This window comes from Echiichthys vipera, assembly GCF_963691815.1.
Source record: "Echiichthys vipera genome assembly, chromosome: 9".
Lineage (NCBI taxonomy): Eukaryota > Metazoa > Chordata > Actinopteri > Perciformes > Trachinidae > Echiichthys > Echiichthys vipera.
Window position 1 is genome coordinate 30,512,886 of NC_139834.1, and position 26,204 is coordinate 30,539,089.

Genomic DNA, 26,204 nt, shown 5'->3' on the forward strand with positions numbered 1-26,204 from the left:
ATTATCAGAGATTTTGGAAAAAAAAATTGACTTGAATGTTGTTCAGCAAAATGTTTAAATCACGCTGGGAAAATATCTTTTTTTAATGTTTTTTTATTTCAGGCTGTAAAACTAAAAAAGTGACTATTTCCAAAGGGGATCATGACTTTCTTTAGGCATTGTAGATGTCATCAGAACATTTAAACCTAAAGTGCGTAACTTCTACAGCCCACTAGAGGATTTCTGTGTTGTTACAACGACACGGCCGGCGCCGCAATATGACGTATGATCCGCTTGTTTTCAGAATCCAATGAGCATCTAGTTTCTCTGCAGTGGAACGACCCGCTCTACACTTCCCCACTGAAGTCAGTAGAAGCTGAGCGTCCGACTGTGTAAAGCGCTGTGGAGCTGTGGGGATGAATGAGAAGGAAGTTGCTCCGGTTACCTGTGATAAGGAGCTGATTCTGAACAAAAGATGAAGGCTTTCTACCGCAGATTTAGTCAATGAAATGTACACACAGCAGTACATATTCACCACTTTTTTTTGGTGATATTTTAGGGGAAGCTCAGGCTCTCCTGATGACTTCAGGCCCTCTCATGGTCCTTTACTGCCTCCACTTTAAAATTACTAGTTCCCACCACAAAATTGTTCGTTTTGTTTCGTTTTGTTTTTGTGACAAACATGACGACATATTCTTGATTAAAGAAAAGCCATCCAGACCCGTCAGCCATTTGGCATTAAATTTTCTTTGTTTCTCTGTCGACATCCTCCTCCCCTGCTTCTTTCCTCTTCTCAACCCCAGAAGTCTGTCCCAACCACCGCCACATTTTTCAAGTGCGCATGCAAGAAAGCTGCACGCTGCCTGTTAATTCTCCTGCCCCTGAGTTCGCTTTTTTAAAAAACTTTCTTAACTTCTATTCTCCTTTTGTTGACGGCACTAACACGCCGACAGGGGTACCGTGACTTCAGTCTGATGTGTTTCACAGAGACATGGCTGCACAGGGACATCACGGACCAGAACGTCTCCGTGGAAGGCTTCCACACCATTCGGGGTGACTGGGGTTGCACCGAGAGCTGTAAGCAGAAAGGAGGGTGGGTCTTGCCATTCTAGTAAACAGCAGACAGTGTAATCCTGGTCATATCATCGTTAAAGAACAGCTCTGTAGCCCGGATGTTGAACGGCTGGCCGTTGGACTCTGTCCATACCGTCTGCCTAGAGAGATCCCACATGTCATCACTGTTCTGTACATCCCTACCTCTGCAAACCTGACATCTGCCTGCAGCATCATACACACCACCATCTCCAGACTCCAGACTCAACACCCCAGTGCCCTCATCATCATGTCGATGCTGAAAAAGCATTTGATCGGATTGAATGGCCGTACCTGTTCCACACATCAGAGAAATACAGCCTTGGTCCTGTGTGTATGCAGTGGATTCGTGCACTCTATTACAAACCTCTTGCCTATGTAAAAACTAATGGTATTGTATCTCAACCCTAGAGTTATCTAGGTCAACTAGACAAGAATGTCCAGTCTGCCCAATCATTTTTATTTTAGCATTGGAACGACTAGCATATGCCATCAGAGCTAACCAACAAATAACAGGCATAAACATGCCTTGGACGGGGTGATGGATTTGGCCATCCGCATTGACCTACACATTCAGACCCGTTGACGAGAGCAGCGTCAAGGGGGGGCCCCAATGCTCTTTTCCACCTCGCTCCCGTGGGGGCGCTGCAACAGCCAACTCCACCTCACTGCATCAGCAGGTTGAGGATCCTGAACCCATGCAGTTGGGACGCAACTCCCTCTCCCTGGAAGAGCGGGAGTGCCGCCTCAAGGCTAATCTTTGCCTCTATTGTGGGGCAGCAGGACACTACATCTCCAATTGTCCAGCAAAAGCCAGAGCTCACCAGTAGTTGGGGAGATCCTGGTGAGCTCAACTGCCCTGTCACCTCCCCAGACCTCCGTTTCAAGGCCGCCTTCTCCTTCCAGGTGGCCCCCACACCTTGGCCATCTTCATTGACTCTGGGGCTAATGCCTGTATCATTAATGAGGAGGTGGCCCTTCAGCTGGGTCTTAAGCGGGTTCCTTTGCCTCATCCGGTTTCTGCTAGAGCCTTAGATGGACACATCTTGGGCACTGTCACGCATCAGACCTCCCCGGTTCACCTGCTGCTTTCTGGTAATCATCACGAGACAGTCCAGTTCCACGTCCTAAGCTCTTCCTGTCTGCCTCTCATCCTGGGGTATCCATGGCTCCGTCTTCACAGCCCTCACATGAACTGGGCCACTGGGGCCATTCTGGAGTGGAGCTCCTCCTGTCATCAAAGGTTCCTGCAGTATGCCTCAGCTCCATTTCACTCCTCCAGTTCCAGCTCCAGCTCTTCACCTGACCTCTCCGGGGTGCCACCTGAGTACTCTGATTTCTGCCAGGTCTTCAGTAAAGCCAGAGCTAAGTCTCTGCCCCCACACCGCCCCTATGACTATGCCATAGATCTCCTGCCTATTACCTCATCTCCTAAGGGGCGTCTGTGCACATGGAGACTTACATCAATGACTCCCTGGCCGCGGGCATCATTCGTTCTTCATCTCCTGCTGGAGCGGGTTTTTTCTTCGTTGAGAAGAAGGACAAGACTTTGAGACCCTGCATCAACTACAGAGGACTGAATGATATCACCATTAAGAACCGTTACCCACTGCCACTCATCTCCTCTGCCTTCGAACTGCTCCAGGGGGCCACCATTTTCTCCAAACTTGACCTGCGCAACTCCTACCATCTCGTCCGCATCCGAGAAGGAGATGAGTGGAAGACGGCATTCAACACCCCAACTGGACACTAGTATCTCGTAATGCCGTTCGGCCTGACCAACGCCCCTGCTGTCTTCCAGGCAATGATAAACGATGTGCTCAGAGACATGCTCAATTGATATGTGTTTGTTTATCTTGATGACATCCTCATCTTCTCCCACATTCATCATGTCCAGTCCGTCCTTCAGCGCCTCCTAAACGAGAAAAAACAAATATTTACTCTAAATTGATATTATTATACATGGATTACACAGCTGGCACCAGAACATAATGCAGCAACATTTACAAATAATATAAACACAATAAAATGCAACATGTATATTTTATGAATATATTTATTAAGTTTGGTTGGCAGTTAATCAGAATGTTTGTGGTGAATCGGACAATCCCGCTTGAATCAAAAACTTCTCAGAAAACATTTCCCTTCATGCTTTAAAACTAAAAATTGAAAACACTGACTTTGACTCGAGCCAGTCCAGTGGGGTGCACTCAAGACTTGTTCGAGCTATGGAGGAGAACCTGAACGCACCATCTGGAGCCGCACTGGAACACAAACAGCATCAAAACTGAAACAAAAGGTGAAGCGACAGACGATCCGCGTCCTTCTACCAAAATACTGTCGGGATCCTAAAACACATCAGTTTCCAACCAATTCATAACCAATCTCTCTATGAAAATAAATCTACAGCTTTATACAGTTAGTTTCTTATACAAGTGTAGAAAACATTCACTTTGACATATTTACATGTGAAATTTGTTTTTTAACAGAGGAAAGTTCTTTTCTTTAAACTTCTTGGAGGAGAAACACTATCAGGAGCAGAACTCTTTATCTGTCATGAATTATTTCTACAGGCAGAGATGAAAACGTTCAACAACTTATGAGGAGCCCGCTCTTTTTGCTAAAGAAAACCAGTGAGAACGTGAAATGAAGTTTGCTGAAAATGGACCCCATGGTCTCTTTCGGCATTAAAATCCATCAAATAATTGATGGAGACAGTTTTTTGGTTTATCAGTTATGTATAGAGAATCAGCAGGGAGTTGCTAACAGCTGAACGTGGCTAACAGTGATTAGCTCGGGGCAGTACGGTGAAGGCATTCAAACGTCTTTTTTAACCACTAATACTGCTGAAAATAACACCGAACCTCTGCAGTAGCATGAGAAGAGCCCCTACACAGAAAACAAAGCACCAACAACGTAGTTAGTGAACCCAGAGTTTATTAAGAGTGTTTTAAAGACTTACCTACTGGCCCCTGTACCAGCTCCTCTCATAGTAAAGTCTGTACAGGTGGATTATTATTTTTTAATAATTATTTTTACTTACATATGCATCTCCTTTAATTTCTGTGTCAACACTTGATAGACTTCATCACAAAAGCACAGTAACAATGCATTTCTATGGAATTATAAATGCTAAAACCTTCCTCCTTGAACTCCAGTGCATTCTGTAATACACTTGTATGTTCGACCTGTCAACGTGGACCTACTGGTGAGGCACAGACTTTTTTAATAAGCTCCAGACTCTCTAACTGCAGAGGTTTTCTGTTATTTTCAGCAGTATTAGTGGTTAAAAAAGACGCTTTGGATGCATTCAGCGCACCGCCCCGAGCTCATCACTGTTAACGTCTCTCTGGGCAGTCTCTAAACATGGTTGATCAATGAAAAAAACTGTCTAAATGGCTGATTTTAATGGATTTTCATGCTGAAGAGACCATGGGTTCATTTTCACTTGCACTTTAATATGAATGTTTTCCTCAAGCACCCATAATAAATCTAGAAAAGTAGAAGAATTCACCTGAAACCTGATGAAGAAATATCAAAAGAGAGAAAGTGAACGGAGCTACTCAGAGTGGTCTTCTGCTCTTGTTGTGTGACTGTAAAACACCAAAGTCACACATTAACACATACAAACTAACTGACTGAGGCGGAGCAGCGACTCCCGTGTTCTGTGAGGTAAAACCACAGGTGAGGTGTTTTTGTTCATGGAGTCTGGCGGCTTTAAAGAGAGCCGATATAACAGCTTCAGTTCCCGGACAGAAAAGTCTGTCTGACAGCAACATAAAAAGATAAAAAAAAAACTCTAAATATAGCGTACACTTGAACTGATATAATTGTTTTTTAGGTGGCTACAAATATGCTTTGCTGCAGAATTTTAGACTTTCATACAATACTAGCATAAATAAACAATTCCTCTTTCCATACCACGGCAAAAAGGAAAAAAGAAGAAGCACTCAAAATGTACAACCTGCACACAGTGCGGGGTCATCCCTATGTTCCCAGGGTCCTATCATGTCTGCTGTTATAAAGAGTTCTGTAAGGGCTTGCATCACAGTTTAAGATGCAAAAGAATGAAGAAAGGCGGGCGTTTCAAAGGCAGCTTGAACCGTAGAAATCTGTTCAGCCACTCAGAGGTATCAACGCCTAGAGTCAATTCAGTAAGTGACAAGCTGGAGTTTTTTTTTTAACATACTGACCGTTTGACCTGGGATAAAAAACATCAAATCTGTTGAAATGTCTCTATAATTAGTCTTAATAAAGAGCTTTACCTCACAGGGACAAATAAACAACACTGCTCCTCTGTGACTATTCAAACCAGCAGGTCAACAGTCACACAGTCCAGGACTTTTATTGTAAAAGGTTAGAACAGAAAGTTTGCCAGCATCCTGTCTCGGACTACAGAGCTTCTGCGTAGTTTTTTTTATTGTTTCATGTCTTTATTTGCGGTGTGAAAACTCTGGAAAAATTTACCTTCTTCTAGAAAAAAAATGACTTGAATGACTGTGAAAGTACTCTTGACAAAAACAACGTTTGGTAAAAATATATTCACGTGCAAATAAAAAAAAAAACCATCCCCATTGCATAAAGGCTGTCAGAGCTGCTGCCTGACCACAGCGTCTTCTGTCTGTCCTCCTGCCTGCTCTTGCAAACTGGGGAGTGCTGACCGGCGTCCACTGAAGGGAGACGCTTCCGCAGTAATGGCAGCGCTGCTAGATGGTGAAAGACGCAAATGGCTCGCCAGATATATATATATATATATATTTAAAAAATATAAATATATATATAAATATAAATGTTGTATGGACACTGTTCTGCTGTACTAAAATGTAAATGGTAATGCGAAGTCACAAAACAGACAGACTTACAGCTAACTAGCAGGCTACGTTATGTTATGCGTCTCACAGACAAAAGTCAGATTATGTCCTGCCAACACGGGTGACAGCAGATCAAAAAATCGAATCAATCAAGAATAAAACCTGTCATCGTCCTGCTGGAGGCGCTTTGGGAAAAGTTCTGGTACCTTTGTGATATTTAACAGAAGAAAATCACCTGTTCAGTCACTTTATAAAAAATATCATCATCCGCGTCGTGTTGCAGTGCAGCTTTCCTCCACCAGAATGGTGGCGTCCTGTTGCCGCGTGGAAACAAACCACAGTGTTCTCTCCGATTGGAGTGTCGACTCGCTCTGCGATTTGCTCTCCTTGAGTCCGTCCACCTGCTCTGTTCGGGGCGAGCAGAGACTTGCAGGGTCAAAGGTCAGGGGTTAGTGGTTTAGGGAGTGAAAAGTGTCAGCGCCAGACCGACAGGTGTCTCACAGTGCACAGGTCACGCAGCAGCCACCTGATCCGCTGTTTGAGCTGCGGGAGGCGGGACAAAGGGTCCGGAGGCTCAAGCTCGCCCGAGTGGTCCAACCAGGACTCTAATACTGGAGAGAGACAGAGAGAGACAGAGAGAGACAGAGAGAGAGAGAGAGAGAGAGAGAGAGAGAGAGAGAGACAGAGAGAGAGAGAGAGAGAGAGAGAGAGAGAGAGAGAGAGAGAGAGAGAGAGAGAGAGAGAGAGAGAGAGAGAGAGAGAGAGAGAGAGATGTTAAATCAAGTCTGTGCGACGTCTGATTGAGTCCATGTGTAAACAGAGCAGCTCATTGTGGATAATTCACAGCAAGCGAGTGTTGGCGTGTCGATGCAGAAAACAAAGCTCCGACACAAAAGAAGAAGATGCTTTACATGAAGACCCAACGAAAATGTCCAACTGGAGAGACGACGATATTCAAGAGCTTCTGTCAGTGAGGACGGACACTGAAATCACAGACAAATTCAAGGAACGCAGACAGACTCCCGGGCTCGACAGCACCCGTTTCACATGAAAAATAAATGTGTGTGAACTGTAAAACAGTATTAGGAGCATGTGTGTGAAAAACTGAATTTACATATAGTTCTGTTTTCATTTTTTTAGTAGTTCAGCTGTAAAATGGTAAAAACAAGAACTCATCTGTGTATTTCTTGCAGCGGCTTCAGAGCAGTTACAAAATCAACGCTTTATCTTCTCCCTCCTCACACTTCTTGCCCTGCACAGGGAGTTTATTTCATGTTTACATACGCACGTTTGTGTGTTTTACACTTTGTGTGTGTGAATTATTGCAGCAAACAGCAGATGGACACAGTTAAGTCTGGTGTCTGTCTGCGAGGGTCTGGGCCCAGAGCCCCCACCACAGAGACTTCCTTGTTGATCCAATCAGGAAGCTCTGAAAGCCCAGTTCTCTGAGTGTCCACTAGGGGCAGGTTTCATAACAGAGCAGTTTCTCATTGACCCCCATGTTAAACAGACCGTTTTCACAGCATCATTAAACCTGTTTAAGGCCTGGGACAAAAAAACATTCTAGTCTGTATGTTTAGGTCATATCTCCATGACAACACTGAGGGGGGTGAATTCTTTTGTACCAGGCTAGTTTTTATTTTATTGGAGGTTAAAGTTTATGAATAATTACTGCCGTGGCCTCTTGATAAACACCCCTTTGGTAAACGTCAGGCAGATGGACGTATGCCCCTCCCCCCAACGTCACATACATGCCCTTCTTTGGTCAGAGGAAATGAAGAGGAGTCAAAGTCTGACAAGATGGAGACTCCCATAGGTGAGTACGATTGGATCAAGTTGAGAGAACGGACCCCGACGGAGACACTACGTCCATCTTTTATACAGTCTATGGTAAAGTCTCAGCTTTAGACACTTAAGCTGACGAGGGCCGGTATGGGACATGCCGCAAAATCTAGTGTGTAGGGACATTTAAGTTCTGCATGTGGCTGTTTTGTTTTTCCAAAACTCAAAAGCTGAAAACATCCGTCTGTGAAACTCAGTTGAATTAGTTCTATTTTCGGTGACACGATGAGGCCACTAAACTTTACAACGATGAAAGAAACTGAATTTGTGTTGCGTCCCTGAACTCTGTTTTCACTGCAGTGCATGAATGTGTTACCGTCCAGCTCTCGCTCGATCAGGTCCATCCTGGTGCTGATCTGGTGGTGCAGAGACTCGACGTGCTCCAGCAGGTTCAGCTGACACTCCGCCTCAGATGCCGGACGAGGCTCTGCTGTGTGCGCCGTCTGAGCACGTGCGTGCTCGCAGCTGTCCTCTCTTTTTATGCTGGGCGTGTCCGGTTGCGTCACAGCGTTTGAATCTGTTGTGGTTTCAGGCGGTCTCTTGTCCACATCTTTGAGCTTTATCTCCTACAAAAACACAATCAGAGCTCCTGCTTTATTAAAGACAGACACCGCGTCACCACTGACTGACACATCAAACAGGAAAAAGGGTATTTACTTAAAGATATGACAGTGAGGTATGTGCGTACAGAGGATCAGTGATGGTTAAGAACAAGAGCAGCAGCAGGATGAAGAAGTGAAGAAAGGAAAAATGTTTTTGTACGATAAAAAAATTGTCTCTCTCCTTCCCTCACACTCTTGGAGCACAGCAGGTAAAAATAGTTCCACATTTACGAGAATGAGCTCAGAGCCTCAGACAGGTTTTCAGTTGTCTCATAGCAACAGCAGCATCCTGCTCAGTGCTGCGGATAATATGAGCTGGGTGTCTTTGTGCTCCACACCTTCAGACTTCATGCATCCTCATCTCTCACGTCACCTGCAGCTGAAACAAACGGCTCAGTCACACTGTGTTCGTTCAGAGGAGTCAGTGAGAGGATGAACGCAGAAAGTGAAGAAGAAGAAGAAGAAGCATGTGTGAAGGATAAAAAAAAACTCAGGATTTTTTGTATGATTTTCAAACGGTTTTCACTTCTACAGTGCAAGAGCCATCAACCAGCGTAGTTTTTAGATCGCTGTTTTTTTGTTAAAGTCATAATCCGTCAGATTTGAGATCCCTTGTTTCTAGTACCCAAACAAGCCTCCATTGCTGCGGTGGTGTCTACTACCAGTATGCGCACGATTGAATGGAAGCTGTAATAAGAAGTGAACCTTTTCTCCATCTTTCACAAACCTTTACCTCATGAAGAGAGCTTGTAATTATTTACCTCCATCACTGATGAACTCAGATACTTGACGTTTACATTCTACTCATTAGGTTGCCCTAGTTAGAGCAACTTCTAACACTGCTTAGCTAGCTAAAGTGAGCTAGCTAAGCAGTGTTAGCTTAGCTGACATTACTTTTTCACTGTGTTAAGCTAGGCAGCCTCATGCTATTCACTATGAGACTGACAAGTGTGAACCAAAACTGAGCGTCTGTTGCTGTTGAGAACAAAGTCCCCTCTGTTAATATTCTTGATTCAGTTCTGGAGAACATCTGCACGCCAAGGGAATCCATGTGGACCGTACGGCCTCAGACAGGGGCGCACTTCATGACGTAAAGGTTTGAATCCATGTAGACCGTACAGCCTCAGACAGGGGAGCTCTTCATGAGGTAAAGGTTTGAATCCATGTAGACCGTACGGCCTCAAACTGTGGCGCTCTTCATGAGGTAAAGATTTGAATCCACGTAGACCGTACGGCCTCAGACAGGGGCGCTCTTCATGAGGTAAAGGTTTGAATCCACGTAGACCATACGGCCTCAGACAGGGGCGCTCTTCATGAGGTAAAGGTTTGAATCCACGTAGACCGTACGGCCTCAGACAGGGGCGCTCTTCATGAGGTAAACGTTTGAATATATGTAGACCGTACGGCCTAGGACAGGGGCGCTATTCATGAGGTAAAGGTTTGAATCCATGTAGACCGTATGGCCTCAGACAGGGGCGCTCTTCATGAGGTAAAGGTTTAAATCCATGTAGACCGTACGGCCTCAGACAGGGGCACTCTTCATGAGGTAAAGGTTTGAATCCATGTAGACCGTACGGCCTCAGACAGGAGCGCTCTTCATGAGGTAAAGGTTTTAATCCATGTAGATTGTGAGGCCTCAGACAGGGGCACTCTTCATGAGCTAAAGGTTTTAATCCATGTAGACCGTATGGCCTCAGACAGGAGCACTCTTCATGAGGTAAAGGTTTGAATCCATGTAGACTGTACGGCCTCAGACAGGGGCATTCTTCATGAGGTAAAGGTTTGAATCCATGTAGACCGTACGGCCTCAGACAGGGGCATTCTTCATGACCTAAAGGTTTGTGTCGTTCACATTCAGTTTGTTTCCTAAACTGAAGTTTCCCACTGCTGTTGGAGCAGCAGAGAATTGCACAGGTTCTTCCCAAGGTTCTAGACATCATTATCAAAAGTAATGCTGCATAAAAAGTAGTGCTGGGACACGATTAAAAAACGAATCTAATTAATTAGAGGGTTTGTAATTAATTAATTGCGATTAATCGCATATCAATATTTGACACAAGAAGCAACATTTTTCCATTTAAATAGATTTTGGTTTATGACCTAATTAATGAATATACACAAAATGTGTTCATTTTTATCATTGTCGTTATTTTTATTTTTTTTGTTGCGTTATTTTTTCTGTAATTAATTAATCGTAATTCAAGTCCCAGTCCTAATAAAAAGTACAGGTAAAAGTAGAAAAGGTACACTTATAATGGCAGCTCCCATTCAAGCATGCGCATTCTGGAGGGAGACGCCACCACAGTAAAGGCGGCATTGCTAGATGGTGAAACACACAAACAGCTCGCCGGATTTATCCCTCTTAAGTACACACACATGTTCCTATTACACTTTTGTCCTTACTACAAGCCTGACTCAGAAGTGTGAAGTTCCAGATTTCCGTGAACGCAGCATAACCAGCAGTGATGAGGTCCAGCAGCAGACTAACCACTGTCAGCAGTGTCACTAACATGGTGGTGTGTTTTCATTTAGAGACACACGGATGGGAATACTCAGCAAAGAGACAACAAGTGTTTTCATTAGTGGGTCACATGATCAACCACCATTGTTTTAACTCACTCTAGGATAGAGAGGAACTCAGCACACTATGAAATACATCAACATCTGAAGGAGAACAACTTTAAGCTCCTCCACTGATTTTTAACATCAAACTGCTTTATTCAGTGTTAACTTCCTGTTATATACCGTAGTTGGACTTTTTCCTCGTGAAGCTTCATGAAGCATTTTCTTCTTGACTACATGACATATCATTTCATTACATTGTAACACAATCTGTTACAAGACCCTGTTGCATTATGCAACACAATAACACATAATGGAATGGCCATGCATACACAATAGTCATGTCAAATAATCACACAGAGCAAGCTGATAAAAGAGCTTGAAGACTCTGACTCTAGTAGAAGCTACATGGTTGTATAAGGAAGGGTGAAGGTGTATTTTCAAATAGACCAAATAAACTAATAGTTCTTATGACACAAGGCCGAGTGTTCCAGTCAGAAGGAGCTTTAAATTTAAACGCACGTCCCCCAATTTCTTTGTTGGTTCTTGGAATGAAAAAGAAGGCTTGATAAATATGTCTTAGTGAGTATGAGGGTGTGTTTGGCAAAAGGATATTGTTTTAAATAAGAAGGTAGTTGAGGTGGATACATTTAAAGATGAACTGGAACCAGTGGAAGCATCTTCGAGCCAGGGGGGATAACCAGTTTAGTGTTGTATTCTGATATACAATGTCAGCATAATGCAGTATTAGTTGTAAAAGCTGAGAGACAATTATTTTCCTCATCTGAAAGGTGATACAATTTCTATGATGATAAAGAACAGCTAGATTACAGCTGAGTTTTTTTAATAAATCGTGGACAATTCTCAGCGTGCTGGGAAAGATCAGAGCGTATTTGATGTGACGATTGCGGAGCTTCTACTTAGCCGCGTCATACTCCCGGCGTTTAAGACTGGTGCTGAAGTCCGGGTAGATGTGGACCCGGGCGCCGTTGTACTCGAGGGGCACCTTTTTCTCAGAGAGAGCTTCATTATCCTCAGCTTTTCCTGAAACTGGAGGAACTTGACCAGGATCGACCTCAGAGCCTTGGCTCTGGAGTTATCCATGCGACCGGTGCGGTGACAGCGCTCAATCAAGGGAGGAGTTGGGAAATTCGCTTCACCTAGAAGCTGCGGTATCAGACAACCCATGAATCCGGTGATGCCTTCTCGGGGATGCCGATGAAGCGTAAATTGGAACGTCTGCTTCTGTTCTCAGCGTCATCTGCCCTTGTTTTCAGGTCAGCATTTGCCTTCTCCAGTGATTTTAAACGTCCAACCAGGTCTATTAGATTGTCTTTGTTGGAGCTAACTCTTTGTTATCCACGATTCCTTGGAGGGTAATTGGCTTACCCATTGTAAGGCCAGTAGTCTTTTCCACTCAATTAAGTAGTAGGATGTAGTCCAATAATTTGTTATTTTTAGTGCAAAAGTTGTTTTACCTTGCTTTATGAGTTCACAAAAAGCTTTTCATTGACACCAGGATAGTCTGGACTGGAAAAAGTATCTCAGAACGCCATCAGTAGACAAACAATTGAGCGTTGCAGAAGCCAACTCGGTGTTGTTTCATTTGTTAAGTTGATTCAGTCAGAAGCAAGGCGTCGCCATGTTGTTGCGAAGAAAGAAACATAATCTAACTTTTACCTTGTGCTCAGTGTCCTGCTCCTGCTTCACTGCAGCTGTCTGCCTTTCCTTATCGCTCTCCTCTGCTTTTTCCCATGATGCTCCCGGCTTCTGGTAGCAGTGCTCGCTGCTAACGTAACAGATGGGGGTCTCTCCTCTCGGGCTGGATGTCAATCTCTGCCCTTCCTCCAGTCTCCACGGCAACCTCCACAGCTGCATGTCGGGGTGGGACGGAGAGCTGCGTGGACAGAGAGAGGACAGACAGAGAACAGACAGTGAATGTCTCCGTAAACTGAAAGAGATTAACGCCACGGTGAGGCTGTACTCACTGCAACAGGCTGATCTTAAGCTGCAGCCCACTGAGGACCTGGCTGAGGCCGTGTGTGTGCGCCAGCAGGCCGCTGGTGTGTGAGATCTTGGAGGCGTTGACCTCAGAGTAGTTCTCCTTCACGCACGATAGGCCGAACATGTGACCAGATATCAGCAAATCAGGTTCTGAGAGGAAACGCTGAGCCCGCCTCCAACCTGAACACACACGCACACACGAGAGTTTATGCAACCAGGCACTAAAATTAAATATTGTAAATTAAGAACTCTATATTCAAGGTAATTGCACCTTTTCCAAAATCAAATTCAAGCACTTTTCAATAATTTCCAGGTGCATTCAAGTGTTATCAAGGGCTTCCAGCACCTGTAAAAACCCTGAATATATAGGTGTATCCGGTATGACTCAAATGATCCAGACACACTCATTAGAACAGGAGCTCCTACCTGCAGTGTGTCTGCAGTAGTAGCAGGTGTAGTTGTGCGGGACGTTGTCTTCATATAAACCCATACAGGTGCCGTGCTGCCAACACAGACATGACTCACACTGTACACGCGCACACACACACACACACACACACGCACGCACGCGCAAAAAGGATGTCATTTTCATGTGAGCACATGAGGTGTGTTTTAAGACAGAAAAAATTTGCATGTGTGTGTGTGTGTGTGTACCTGGATCATGAAGTCGTTCTCCTCATCCACCTCACACACACACCTGACCACCTCGCACTCCTCTGTCTCCATAGCGACGGGCCAAGAGGGTGTGTCCTCCCCACTCTCTGCCGTCAGCGTCGACCAGTCGCTGCCGTCATCAGCTGAATAGGGAGATTAAAGAGAGAGAGAGAGCGAGAGAGAGAGAGAGAGGCCAGTGTCCAGCAGCTCATTTCTTTACATCCGAGATTTTAAAAACTAAATTCTTCACAGAAATGCAAACAACTGGACCGTTTCTGTGGTGTGCGTGTGCGTGTTTGCACCTTGTACGTGTGTGTTCTGGTGTCCAGTGGTCAGCTTCAGAGTGATCGGAGGCTGGTCTGAGTTCTCGTCGTCACTGCTGCCGAGTCCTGGCGGGAGGAAAGACGCGTGAGCATGGGTTCAGTGAGGGCGAGTTATTCGTTGGGACGGTACGCCGACACTCACCTGACTGACTCTTCTTCCTCTTCTTCTTCTTTTTCTTCTTTTTGAGTTTGACTCTGAGGAAGTTCTTCCTCTCCTTCCTGTCCTGTTCTCCTGTGTGCTCCCTCTCTTCTTCCATCTTCACCTCTGCTGACGGACAGGTCAGAAAGAAAGTAATGACCTGAACTCTAAATAATAAATAAACTTCTGTAAAGGCTAAGTCCGTAAACTCAACTCACACTGGTCAGACAGCGGAGCACCTTCTCCAGAAGGCTGCTTTAGCTTCGCTGTCATAGCAACAGATACAGGAAATCTTTCCTGCCACAATCCATCACTGTATATAATAACTCTCTCACCTCTGCCTAACAGAGAACTCTGGTCTCTCTACTGTTTTGTTGTATATATTATTATTGTTTATTGTTTATAGCATACACTATGTATATATTGGATTCTATTTATGTTATGTACAAAGTGTTTATTTGCTGACCCACTACTACTGCTGTTACAAAATAATTTCCCAGTCTGGGATCATTAAAGGAATTCTATTCTATTCTATTCTAAATGAACCCATGGTCCTTTTCAGCATGAAAATCCATCAAATAAGCCATGGAGGCAGTTTTTTTGGTTGATCAACCATGTATAGAGAATGCCCGGAGACACGCCAACAGCCCCAACGGGCTAACAGTGATTAGCTCGGGGCGGTGTGGTGAACGCATCCAAAACAGCATTTTTTACTGCTGAAAATAACAGCAAACCTCTGCAGCAGCATGAGAAGAGTCCCTACACAGAAAACAAAGCACCAACAACGTAGTTAGTGAACCCAGAGTTTATAAAAGACTGTTTTACAAGTCTGTGCCTTACCAGCAGGTCCATGTTGACAGGTCATCCGCACAAGTCGATGACCGGGGTGATTATTTACCACCATAATTATTATCATTGTCATATTCTATCTAGGGCTGGGACTTTAACGCGTTAATTACGATGAATTAATTCCAGAGAAAATAACGCGACAAAATCAATAATGCAATTACTCGCAATTTATTTCTGCACTCGGTGCGGAACGTTGCTCATCGCAGGAGTTCTGGGTCGACCGGTAATACTGACGCACAGGACACAACAGGAGAGAAATGAAACGGAAGTGAGATGATGACTCGTTGCTGGGTTCAGTGGGTGACATTTCAGTTCTAAAGTTCAGTTCAGACCAAAGATTCCCAATGAGACCAGTTGAAACTTGCAACTACTTGCAACGTGCAGGTCTGCAGCGTTCTGAAACCTGTCAGTTCACACCAGTGAGATGGGGCGGTGTATCATCTCCATAGCAACAACTCTTATCCGTTTCATTCTGAAGTCAGCTTTTTAAAATACCAACATGGCCCAAAATGTTTCTGTTTTAACCTCCGACTTTTCAGGCTTTTCTTTCGTAGCTCGATATAATTTGTAGGATTATAAAATATAAATGAGGGCCAAGACAGTGAGATACTTGCTACAGCTGCATTTATAAAGAGATGAAACTCTAGAAACTCTAGAAAATACCGTTTCGTTTCCCTGATTCACTGCTTTGTTCTGCATAACGGTGCTCGCTCTTATTCATCGTTTTGCTGGCTCGACCCTCTTGATTGGCTGTTGAAACAGTTGATGTGTGTATCTGTTCTTTTGCACATCAGTCTGGTATTTTTGATCTTGTATATATTTCACTACTGTAAATATTCATTTCTGTAAATTTAAATTTTTCTAATCTAGTTACTCCAGGTAGGGAATGAGTCCTTACCCCAAGTGAAGGAGTTCAAGTACTTCGGGATCATGTTCACGAGTGAGGGGACGATGGAGCGTGAGTTTGGCTGGAGAATCGGAGCAGCGGGGGCGGTGTTGCAGTCGCTCTACCGCACCGTTGTGACGAAAAGAGAGCTGAGCCAGAAGGCAAAGCTCTCGATCTACCGGTCAATCTTCGTTCCTACCCTCACCTATGGTCATGAAAGCTGGGTCATGACCGAAAGAACGAGGTCGCGGGTACAAGCGGCTGAAATGGGTTTTCTCAGGAGGGTGGCTGGAGTCTCCCTTAGAGATAGGGTGAGAAGTTCAGCCATCCGTGAGGAACTCGGAGTAGAGCCACTGCTCCTTAGCGTTGAAAGGAGCCAGTTGAGGTGGTTCGGGCATCTAGTTAGGATGCCCCCTGGGCGCCTCCCTAGGGAGGTGTTCCAGGCACGTCCAGCTGGGAGAAGGCCTCGGGGAAGACCCAGGACTAGGTGGAGAGATTATATCTCCACACTGGCCTGGGAACGCCTCGGGATCCCCCAGTTAGAGCTGGTTAATGTGGCACGGGAAAGGGAAGTTTGGGGTCCCCTGCTAAAGCTGCTGCCCCCGCGACCCGACCCCGGATAAGAGGATGAAGATGAGATGAGATGAGATGAGATGAGATGAGATTAGGGATGTCCGATAATATCGGCCCACCGATATTATCGGCCGATATTGAGTTAAAAATGTAATATCGGGAATTATCGGTATCGGGTTTTTACAACCGATGTTAGTTCTGTAGGCTTCAGCATTTCCGAGTGTACCTGAATGCAACACGGGCCGTAGGCTTCAGCATTTCCGAGTGTACCTGAATGCAACACGGGCCGTTTACAGGCGCGTGCTTGATGACGTATAACAACAACAACACGCTCACTCGTAGGTTGCTAACCGTGGCTAACAAGCTTCAGCTCTCCCGGTGCATGAGATGTCCGTGGTTTGGAAGTATTTCCAAGTGTCATCTACTAACAGTAAATGTGCGCTTTGCAATGACTGCAAGGCGTCCGTTATGAGAGGAGGAAACAAGGCGTCTTCCTTTAATACATCACATTTGATCACCCAGCTCAAGAAGAATCATGCGGAGTTATACGCTACATCTGTGCAGCAAAGTGATGAAAAGAAGCAACAGCCGACACCGAGAAACAAACTTTTTCTATCGTTCGGGATGCCGGATTCACCAAACTTGTGTAGTTTCTCGAGCCCCGTTATGTCTGTATAACGCCCAGTCACAAGTATTTCTCAGACCAGTGTTTACCCGAACTGTACAGCGTTGTTTACCGTCACGTCGAGAAGCTAATTTCTGGTGCTGTATCCATTAGATCCAATACAGGTTAGCATGTTGAGCTTGACTGCTGATTTATTGATTGTATTATTTGTCAAGTTACTCAGTCTGGGAAAAGAAAACTAAGTTTGTTTACTACTCTGGACTGAAGGTATGCATCTTCCTTGTTGTGATGTTGTCTGTAGTGTTGTTTGAGGCAAAATATTCTCTCTAAAAACACAAACAATTAAATGAATGGCACTTTTTTCAATAACTTATTTTGTACAGACTGTGTTTACATTTGAAAAGCCGTGTTGCATCTATGTATACATCCAGTGGGGCATCACAATAAAATTAGGCATAATGTGTTAATTCCATAATAGGTGATATGTGATGAATTTTGGTGTAAAAAGGCTGCATATATCGGTATCAGGTGATATCGGTATCGGGTGATATCGGTATCGGAAATTAAGGGTTGGACAATATCGGAATATCGGATATCGGCAGAAAAGCCAATATCGAGCATCCCTAGATGAGATGAGATGAGATGTTGTCGGCTGAAGCAAGCTAAATCCCTGGCGACAACATCTGCCGGTTAGATTCGAAACACCGCTGCAAGTCTCACCTGCGACGTTGGAAAACAGTTACATTGCAAATTTTTGGTCTGAACCAGAGACTGTCTTTCTGATGGTCTGAACTGGACTTAAGAAACGACCAAGTGGAAACATGGACAAGAGCACGGCTGTGTAAAAATTCACCTCCCAACTAAGCTCTTCAGCCTACAGACAACTCTGAACATGCTGCAGCTAACGTTAGCACAGACAACTCTGAACATGCTGCAGCTAACGTTAGTACAGACAACACTGAACATGCTGCAGCTAACGTTAGTACAGACAACACTTAACATGCTGCAGCTAACGTTAGCACAGACAACTCTGAACATGCTGCAGCTAATGTTAGTACAGACAACACTGAACATGCTGCAGCTAACGTTAGCACAGACAACTCTTAACATGCTGCAGCTAACGTTAGTACAGACAGAAATAGAAATAGACATATGTACATATTCACATGATATAGTGCAGTTGTTCTTGTTTTGTAATAATATAGTGGTGAGTAAATAAATATGAGTAAATATGTCCAAATAGTGCAAAAACAGAAGTGACCTTAGTACAGGCATATTGCACGGTGCAGGGTACAGGATGACGTCAATAGTCTATTGGGAGCAGTGCTGATTGTATAGTCTGACAGCAGCAGGAAGGAAGGACCTGCGATACCTCTCCTTTGCACACTAAGGGTGAATCAGTCTGTTGCTGAAGGAGCTGCCCAGTGCTGTGAGAGTGACCTGCAGGGGGTGGGACTCCTGCACCAGCAGCGATGACAGCTTGTCCATCATCCTGCTCTCTCCCACCATCTGCACTGAGTCCAGTTAGTTGATGGATCATTTTTGTCTGTGTTTTTAAAAACATGGAGAAAAAGCTTTCTTTGTTTAACTGTTTGTTTTATGCCAAGGATATTATTCTAAATATTTTTGCAATGTTAGGTTTCCACTTGTCATTAATATACCGTACTGAGTATTGTTTCATTTGTTATAATATATTACGTCATATATCAAAATCCATTTAAATTGAAAAATGTTGCTACTTGTGTCGAATATTGATATGCGATTAATCACGATTAATTAATTACAAAGCCTCTAATTTATTAGATTAATTTTTTTCAATCGTTTCCCACCACTAATTCTATCACCTTAGCTGTGCTTGTTTCTACTATTCTTCTGTATTAACTGCCATAACATATAAGTCATATTCACATTACTATAGATATTATTATAGTTACTGGAAGTGTGTCTGTGTCTGGCTTTGTGTCTGTCTTTGTCTCTCTCTGTCCGTCTTTTCTCTCTTTCTCTCTCCTTTTCTTCCTCCCCAGCCGGTGCAGACAGATGGCCGTCCTCCACAGAGCTGGGTCTGTCTGACGTTCCTGTCTGTTATAGGGAAGGTTTTCGTTGCCACCGTACTCTACGGGAGAATTGTTGGATCTATGTTAATCATTAATAAGTCATAGTCATAGTCATAGTCATGGTCTATACCTACTCTGTAAAGTGTCCTGAGATAACTTTTGTTATGAATTGGCACTATAAATAAAATTTAATTCAATTGAATTGAAATCTGTTGACTCAGCCATTTTGGTTCCTGTGTGTGAGTGTTCAATCTTGCACTCCAGTAATGCTTGGACACTAACGCGACCCACTGTCCTGTAGTGAGCTAACACTGCCTTGAACCCCTTCAACAGACGTCCCCACCGCCTCATCTTGCGCGACATTTCAGTGCTGCAGAGAAAGATGCTGTCTGGGACTTTTCCAAACCTTTTACATCTATTATTAACTTATAGTTCATATAACTGCCACAAACCTCAAAGTTTACGTGTTTTGCGGGAACAAATCATCAGTGGGCTCCTTTCTTTTGGATTGTAATCGGCAATCGACTTGAATGGACTACTTGTCAACATGGACCTACTGGTAAGGCACAGACTTGTAAAACAGTCTTTTTTAATAAACTCTAACAACGTTTTGGTGCTTTGTTTTACGTGTAAGGACTCTTCTCATGCTACTGCAGAGGTTTGCTGTTATTTTCAGCAGCATTAGTGGTTAAAAAATGCCGTTTTGGATGTGTTCAGCACACTGCCCCAAGCTAATCACTGTTAGCCCTTTGGGGCTGTTGGTGTCTCTCCGGGCATTCTCTATAAATGGCTTATCAATCAAAAAAACTGTCTCCATGGCTTATTTGATGGATTTTTCATGCAAAAAAAAGCCCATGGGTCCATTTTCGGACTTACAATTTGAGTCACACACAAATATTGACCTCATAACGCTGCATTGAAACAGTGGTTGTTTGTGTCTCAGTTTAAACTGATTGTTACGGTCATCAGTTAATCAAACAGAGTGTTTGAGTGTGTGTGTGCATGCACCTGTTTCCATGACGCTGTGCTCTCTGTTGTCACGGTGACAGGCGCTGTTCTGGTTCCTCCTACAGTGACACCAGTCAGCGTTAGACAAAATGTTCCACCTGCAAACTCTCGATATAGCTCCCGTTGTGGGATATGAACCCTCAACTCACCTCGCAGCCTCCTGCTCGTCGCCTCGATCGTCCAGATGCTGGTCGGAGTGGTAGTACTTGATGTGGTAGTGCAGCAGACTTGCCTTCCTGAACGACTTGGTGCAGCCTGATGCGGGACACTTGAAGGGGTTGTGGTCCAACTCAATGGAGAGGATGGGAGGAGGCTGGTTCTTTATCACCCGGTACACTGAGCCCGGAGAGAAGAACAATTACAGCATTTCCCAAAAATGTTCTATCCTGATAGAAGTCACATCATATCTGAATAACCATATATATAAATACATAAATAAGTACTTGAGTGTGGTCTTTACCTACTCTGTAAAGTGTCCTGAGATAACTTTTGTTATGATTCGACACTATAAATAAAATTGAATTGAAATTGAATATATATCAGGATGTACAATGTTTTCTGGTAATTCACAGCTGAAGGCTAAATATGGAAGGAGACAACTCCAGCTCTGTGTGTAATGGCATGACACGCTGTTGTGAAAAATCTCCTATATCTCCTAACAACAGTCAAGTAAAAGTTAAATTACACACACCTCTACACACACCAGCTGGGAAATGTTGGGGTAATTTCTGGTGAATCTGGGGGAAACGTAAGGGTAATTTCTGATAAATCTGGGGGAAATGGGGTAATTTCTGGTAAATCTGGAGGAAATGTTGGGGTAATCTCTGGTAAATCTGGGTGATATGGGGTAATTTCTGGTAAATCTGGAGGAAATGTTGGGGTAATTTCTGATAAATCTGGAGGAAATGTTGGGGTAATTTCTGATAAATCAGGAGGAAATGTTGGGGTAATTTCTGGTAAATCTGGAGGAAATGTTGGGGTAATTTCTGGTAAATCTGGGGGAAATGTTGGGGTAATTTCTGGTAAATCTGGAGGAAATGTTGGGGTAATTTCTGATAAATCTGGAGGAAATGGGGTAATTTCTGGTAAATCTGGAGGAAATGTTGGGGTAATTTCTGGTAAATCTGGAGGAAATGGGGTAATTTCTGGTAAATCTGGAGGAAATGTTGGGGTAATTTCTGGTAAATCTGGAGGAAATGTTGGAGTAATTTCTGATAAATCTGGAGGAAATGGGGTAATTTCTGGTAAATCTGGGGGAAATGTTGATATCTTGTTTCATGGTTAGATGAGTTATAAGGGACAAATGCGTGTGTGACAGTACTTCAGTCCTAAGTTTAGATAATAAGTGTAGTGTGTGGTGTTTGTGTATGTGTGGAGTTTTGTGTAGTTTGAGTGGTCTGTGTGTGTACTCACGTGGCTCTCGGCTGAATTTGTGTGTGGTGGGTAGGTGGGCCTGACGCTCCAACACGATGTCTGACAAAGTTTGTGATGAAACAACAGAGAGAGCGTGAAGTTAGTTATAATCAGAGCTGTTATCATATTCATCATATTTGGGATAATACAATAATTTTGCAGAGGAAGAGTTTCACCTCTGTCAAAGTGGCTGGGGTTAGGAGGAACTGGCTGGGAGGATTCAGCTGTGATCGGCTGATTCTGAGCACCACTGTTTCGACCTGGGAGAAGAGCAGCGCATTAGAATTAGTAACATGATTGGGTAACACTTCACTTAACAGGTCTACAAATTTCATTGTTAGAAGGTGATAATTAAGTAACACATTTGAAATTACCCCCAAACTACCCCAACGTGTACCCCCAAATTGATCAAAAATTATGCAAACATTTCCCCAAAATTTATGAAAAATTACCCCAACATGTAACTCCAAATTTATGAAAAAATTACCCCAACATGTAGCTCCAAATTTATCAAGAATTACAGCATTATATACCCCCAAAAATTACAACATTTATCCCCAAATCCATCAAAAACGACACCAACATTTATCCCCAAATTTATTAAAAATAACATCACCATATATCCCCAAATCCATCAAAAACGACACCAACATTTATCCCCAACTTTATTAAAAATAACATCAACATTAAACCATAAATCTATCAACCATTACGCCAACGTTTATCCCCAAATTTATTAAAAATTACATAATTTACCCCCAAATAATAAACAAATGTCTCATCATCCTATTGAAGGTTCTATCTACGTGATTGGTTAACTTGATAGAACTATATAAAATAAATTGCCACCCAATTATCAGCTTATTAGGAAATGATATATTATAATTTGACAATTATTTGATTGTATTTTCCAAGAAATTTCAAACAAGTTACTTGCTACTTTATTACTTAATTACCAGGGAATGGCAGAACTGGGAATAAAACTTTTAATCATAATGATCTAATAACTTCATATTACTTTTCTGGAAATGTATTAAAGAAATTACAGACTACATACAACCTGCTTTTTAAGAAATGATTATTGTTGGGGTAATTATGGGGTATATTTGATGGTAATTTCAAATTTGTTACTTGTTTATTATCATCTACTTACCATGAAGACAATTAAAAGCTCAGGGCGTTTACTTCAACACTTAAAGAAGAGACTTACTGTCATCTGTTCTCTTCTTCGCTGGTGGATGGGAGGATGAAGGTTCTGCCTTCCTCTTCATCTCCCCCTCCTCAGCTCCTTCCTTCTCCTCCGATGTCATCTTGTCCTCTGTTTCCTTCTCCTCTTCTTTCTCTTCACCATCCTCCTCTTCCTCGCTCTCGCCTTCCTCCCATCCCTCGCTTCCCACTGCACTCTTCTCAGATCTGGACTTCTGCGTCAAAACAAACACACAAACAAAACACTTAAGATCAGAGGAGCTGTGATTGGTGAAGCCATTCAGATGAGGACCAATGGGTGTGTTATGTTTCTTACTTCTTGGAAGGGCTTGACCTTCGTGGGCTTCACTGTCAGAACCACGCCGTCAAAGAAGCGCACCGTGTAGGACTCTGACACACACACACACACACACACACACACACACACACACACACACACACACACACACACACACACACACACACACACACACACACACACACACACACACACACACACACACACACACACACACACACACACACACACACACACACACACACACACACACACACACACACACACACACACACACACACGACAATGTTAAGTCATTCATTATCACTAGGGATGGGCGTGAGTCAACGATTCCTCAAGTAGCCCTCGTTTCAAATGAACTTGATTGGTAAACAACACACTCAAGTTTTTTTGTGCACGATGCACCTCTTGCTTCTGCGCTTGACCCGAGATTTTTGGAAATGGCTCTTCTCCTCACCATCAGAAAAGTTGTGTGACCTACAAGGGTTACTGTACAAGGACCAGACGACATGGAGGGGGAAAGAAGTGACGCTCAGGGCCTCAGCTTCGAAACTCTGGACATCCTCTTCAGGAGGACTAGTTCAAAAATATTGATGTGAACGAGCTAGAAGCTTGTTTCAGTGAGCCATGCATTAGTCCTCAGAAAAACCCACTCGAGCGGTGGAAGTCCAACAGGCACCAGGATAAAAAATTGAGCCTGTCAAAGCAGAAGCTGCTGATACCTGCCATCTTTGTGCCAAAGGAGCGTCTGTTCTCCACAGAAGGACTGATCATTATCAGAATGGGAACGAGGATTAAATTATGTTTTTGTAAGGAAACAATGTTTTGAAGTTGTGGTTGTGAAAAAAATAAATCCTTAAAGGGTAACTGCGATAGTTTTGATTGATAATAAGCATTAGGTGTCATTATTCCTGCAGGAAGGTACATAAAGTCTTAAAAATAGATCTGGAAAAATGAGTACTTGATTGGCCTTTGAGGAATTGATGCGATCCCTCGGTCTTGGAATTAACTAGTCGTGCCCATCCCAACAACAACTCGACTCTGTTGCTCCTTTAAAAAAGAAGATAATGAAACAGAGGACGTTAGCTCAATGGTATAACTCATAAACCTTTGAATTAATACAAGTATTGCGCAAATTGGAAAGTAAATGGCGTTCAACCAAATTGGAGGAATCTCGCTCAGTTTGAATAGAAAGTCTTAAAACAGAGAGCAGAGAGAGCCACAGCCCTAGTGAGCCACATATTCCTATAACCCTCAGTAGTAACGACTTCATGACCTTCTTTAACGACAAAATTATAACTATTATAGACAAAATCAACTCGCTTGGCACCAGTTTTTATTCAAACCCAGGAACCTTAGAAACTACTGTACGACCAGATATATTCTTGGACTGCTTTTCTACTGTTGACCTTAACAAATTAACATGTACTATTTCAGCATCAAAACCTTCTACTTGTCTCCTAGACTCTATTCCAACTAGGTTACTTAAAGAAGTGTTACCTTTAGTTAGCACTCCAGTATTAGATATGATTAACATGTCTTTATCAGCAGGTTATGTACCACAATCTTTTAAAACAGCTGTAATTAAACCTCTTCTTTTAAAGCCCAGTCTTGATCCAGAGGTTCTAGCCAACTATAGACCTATATCTAACCTTCCTTTTCTCTCTAAGATCCTCGAGAAATTAGTTCAGCTTTGTGACTTTTTACATAATAATGAGTTATTTGAGGACTTCCAGTCAGGATTTAGAGCGAATCATAGCACTGAGACAGCACTGGTAAAAATTACTAACGACCTTCTAATAGCTTCAGACAAAGGACTTGTCTCTGTGCTTGTTTTACTAGATCTTAGTGGGGCCTTCGACACTATTGACCATCGCATCCTGCTACAGAGACTGGAGCATCTAATTGGCATTAAAGGAACCTCATTAAGCTGGTTTAAGTCGTATTTATCAGATAGATCTCAGTTTGTACATGTTAATGACAAATCCTCCATGCACACTTAATTTAGTCACGGAGTTCCACAGGGTTCTATCCTTGGACCGATTCTATTCACCTTATATATGCTTCCCCTGGGAAATATTATAAGGAAGCACTGCATAAATTTTCATTGTTATGCTGATGACACACAATTATATTAGTCGATCAAACCAGAAGAAACCCATCAGTTAGATAAACTTCAAATGTGCATTAAGGAAATAAAAGGCTGGATGACCTGCAAATTTCTGACGTTAAACTCAGATAAAACTGAAGTTATTGTACTTGGCGCCGAAGGCCTCCGAAACTCAATATCTAAAGCTATTGTTACTCTGGATGATGTTGTGTTGTCCTCCAGCACCACAGTAAGGAATCTGGGTTAATTTTGATAAGGATATGTCCTTCGATTCTTACATAAAACTAACGACAAGGACTGCATATTTTCACCTGCGTAATATTGCGAAAATTAGGAACAATGGGCCTCATTTATATATCTTGCGTGAAAACGGGCGCAGATCTGAGCGCAGAATTGGTCGTAGGAAAGGACCCACGTGTGATTTATGAAACATTTGTATCTGACCAATCTCAGCGTACGAATGAGCGGGCCTTGATAAATGCGGCGGCTGAATCATTAATATTATGCCCTTAAATATTCCTGGTTCGGAGGCCTCGCCCACTGAGGTCAAACATGCAGAGGAGAAACGCTGGTACGAAAAGAAACACACAGATTGGCATCATGACATCCGAGATGGAGCAAAATAAAGATAAAAACGCTGTATGGAAAAGAATAACGGAGGCAGTCAACCCGAAGCAGCGCTCCACTGAGACCCGTGTGCGCAGTGTTGGACAGGTTTTGTGCCGTATTCAGCACCCCTGCCGTGAAATGCACCCCCTCGCATTATAGGTGATATTCTGGATCAGAAGGCTGTTGTTTCCACCTATAGGAGTAGTTTATATACAGGTAACCCAATTAAAAGCACACACTTTTGAACCGATGAATTGCAAGAAAAACTCGGATTATATTTAGGAAACGCTGAGTCAAATACATTCAACTTGCTCAAAAGATCCATTGAATTCATTTTGTAATTATGGCTGCAGTAGATTTCCAAAGAACATACAACAAGGTGTTGTTTTGTGTTCGCTATTATCCAAGTTTGTGATTTTAAACTCTTTAAAATAGTTTAAAGACTGTAAGTAACCAATGTTCTGACCGTTGTGGGTTAGCTGTTTTTTAAACTACTCCTATAGTTGGAAACAACAGCCTTCTGATCCAGAATATCACCTATAATGCGAGGGGGTGCATTTCACGG

General features: G+C 43.2%; 1 protein-coding gene across 1 annotated transcript in view; it reads right to left on the bottom strand.

Moving 5' to 3' along the window:
* Window positions 1-3,111: 3,111 nt before the first annotated feature.
* LOC310951769 (PHD finger protein 20-like) overlaps window positions 3,112-26,204 on the bottom strand; it is a 28,343-nt gene continuing 5,250 nt past the window's right edge. The window contains exons 5-18 of the mRNA XM_083920174.1: window positions 22,939-23,012; window positions 22,627-22,837; window positions 21,593-21,676; window positions 21,417-21,476; window positions 20,153-20,339; window positions 20,004-20,062; window positions 14,012-14,134; window positions 13,849-13,935; window positions 13,547-13,689; window positions 13,319-13,418; window positions 12,877-13,072; window positions 12,569-12,785; window positions 8,041-8,290; window positions 3,112-6,493 (exon numbers count right to left, since the gene is read on the bottom strand). Of these exons, the coding sequence (XP_083776300.1) occupies window positions 6,357-6,493; window positions 8,041-8,290; window positions 12,569-12,785; window positions 12,877-13,072; window positions 13,319-13,418; window positions 13,547-13,689; window positions 13,849-13,935; window positions 14,012-14,134; window positions 20,004-20,062; window positions 20,153-20,339; window positions 21,417-21,476; window positions 21,593-21,676; window positions 22,627-22,837; window positions 22,939-23,012 (1,928 nt within the window). The 3' untranslated portion in view covers window positions 3,112-6,356. The remainder of the gene's footprint in view (window positions 6,494-8,040; window positions 8,291-12,568; window positions 12,786-12,876; window positions 13,073-13,318; window positions 13,419-13,546; window positions 13,690-13,848; window positions 13,936-14,011; window positions 14,135-20,003; window positions 20,063-20,152; window positions 20,340-21,416; window positions 21,477-21,592; window positions 21,677-22,626; window positions 22,838-22,938; window positions 23,013-26,204) is intronic.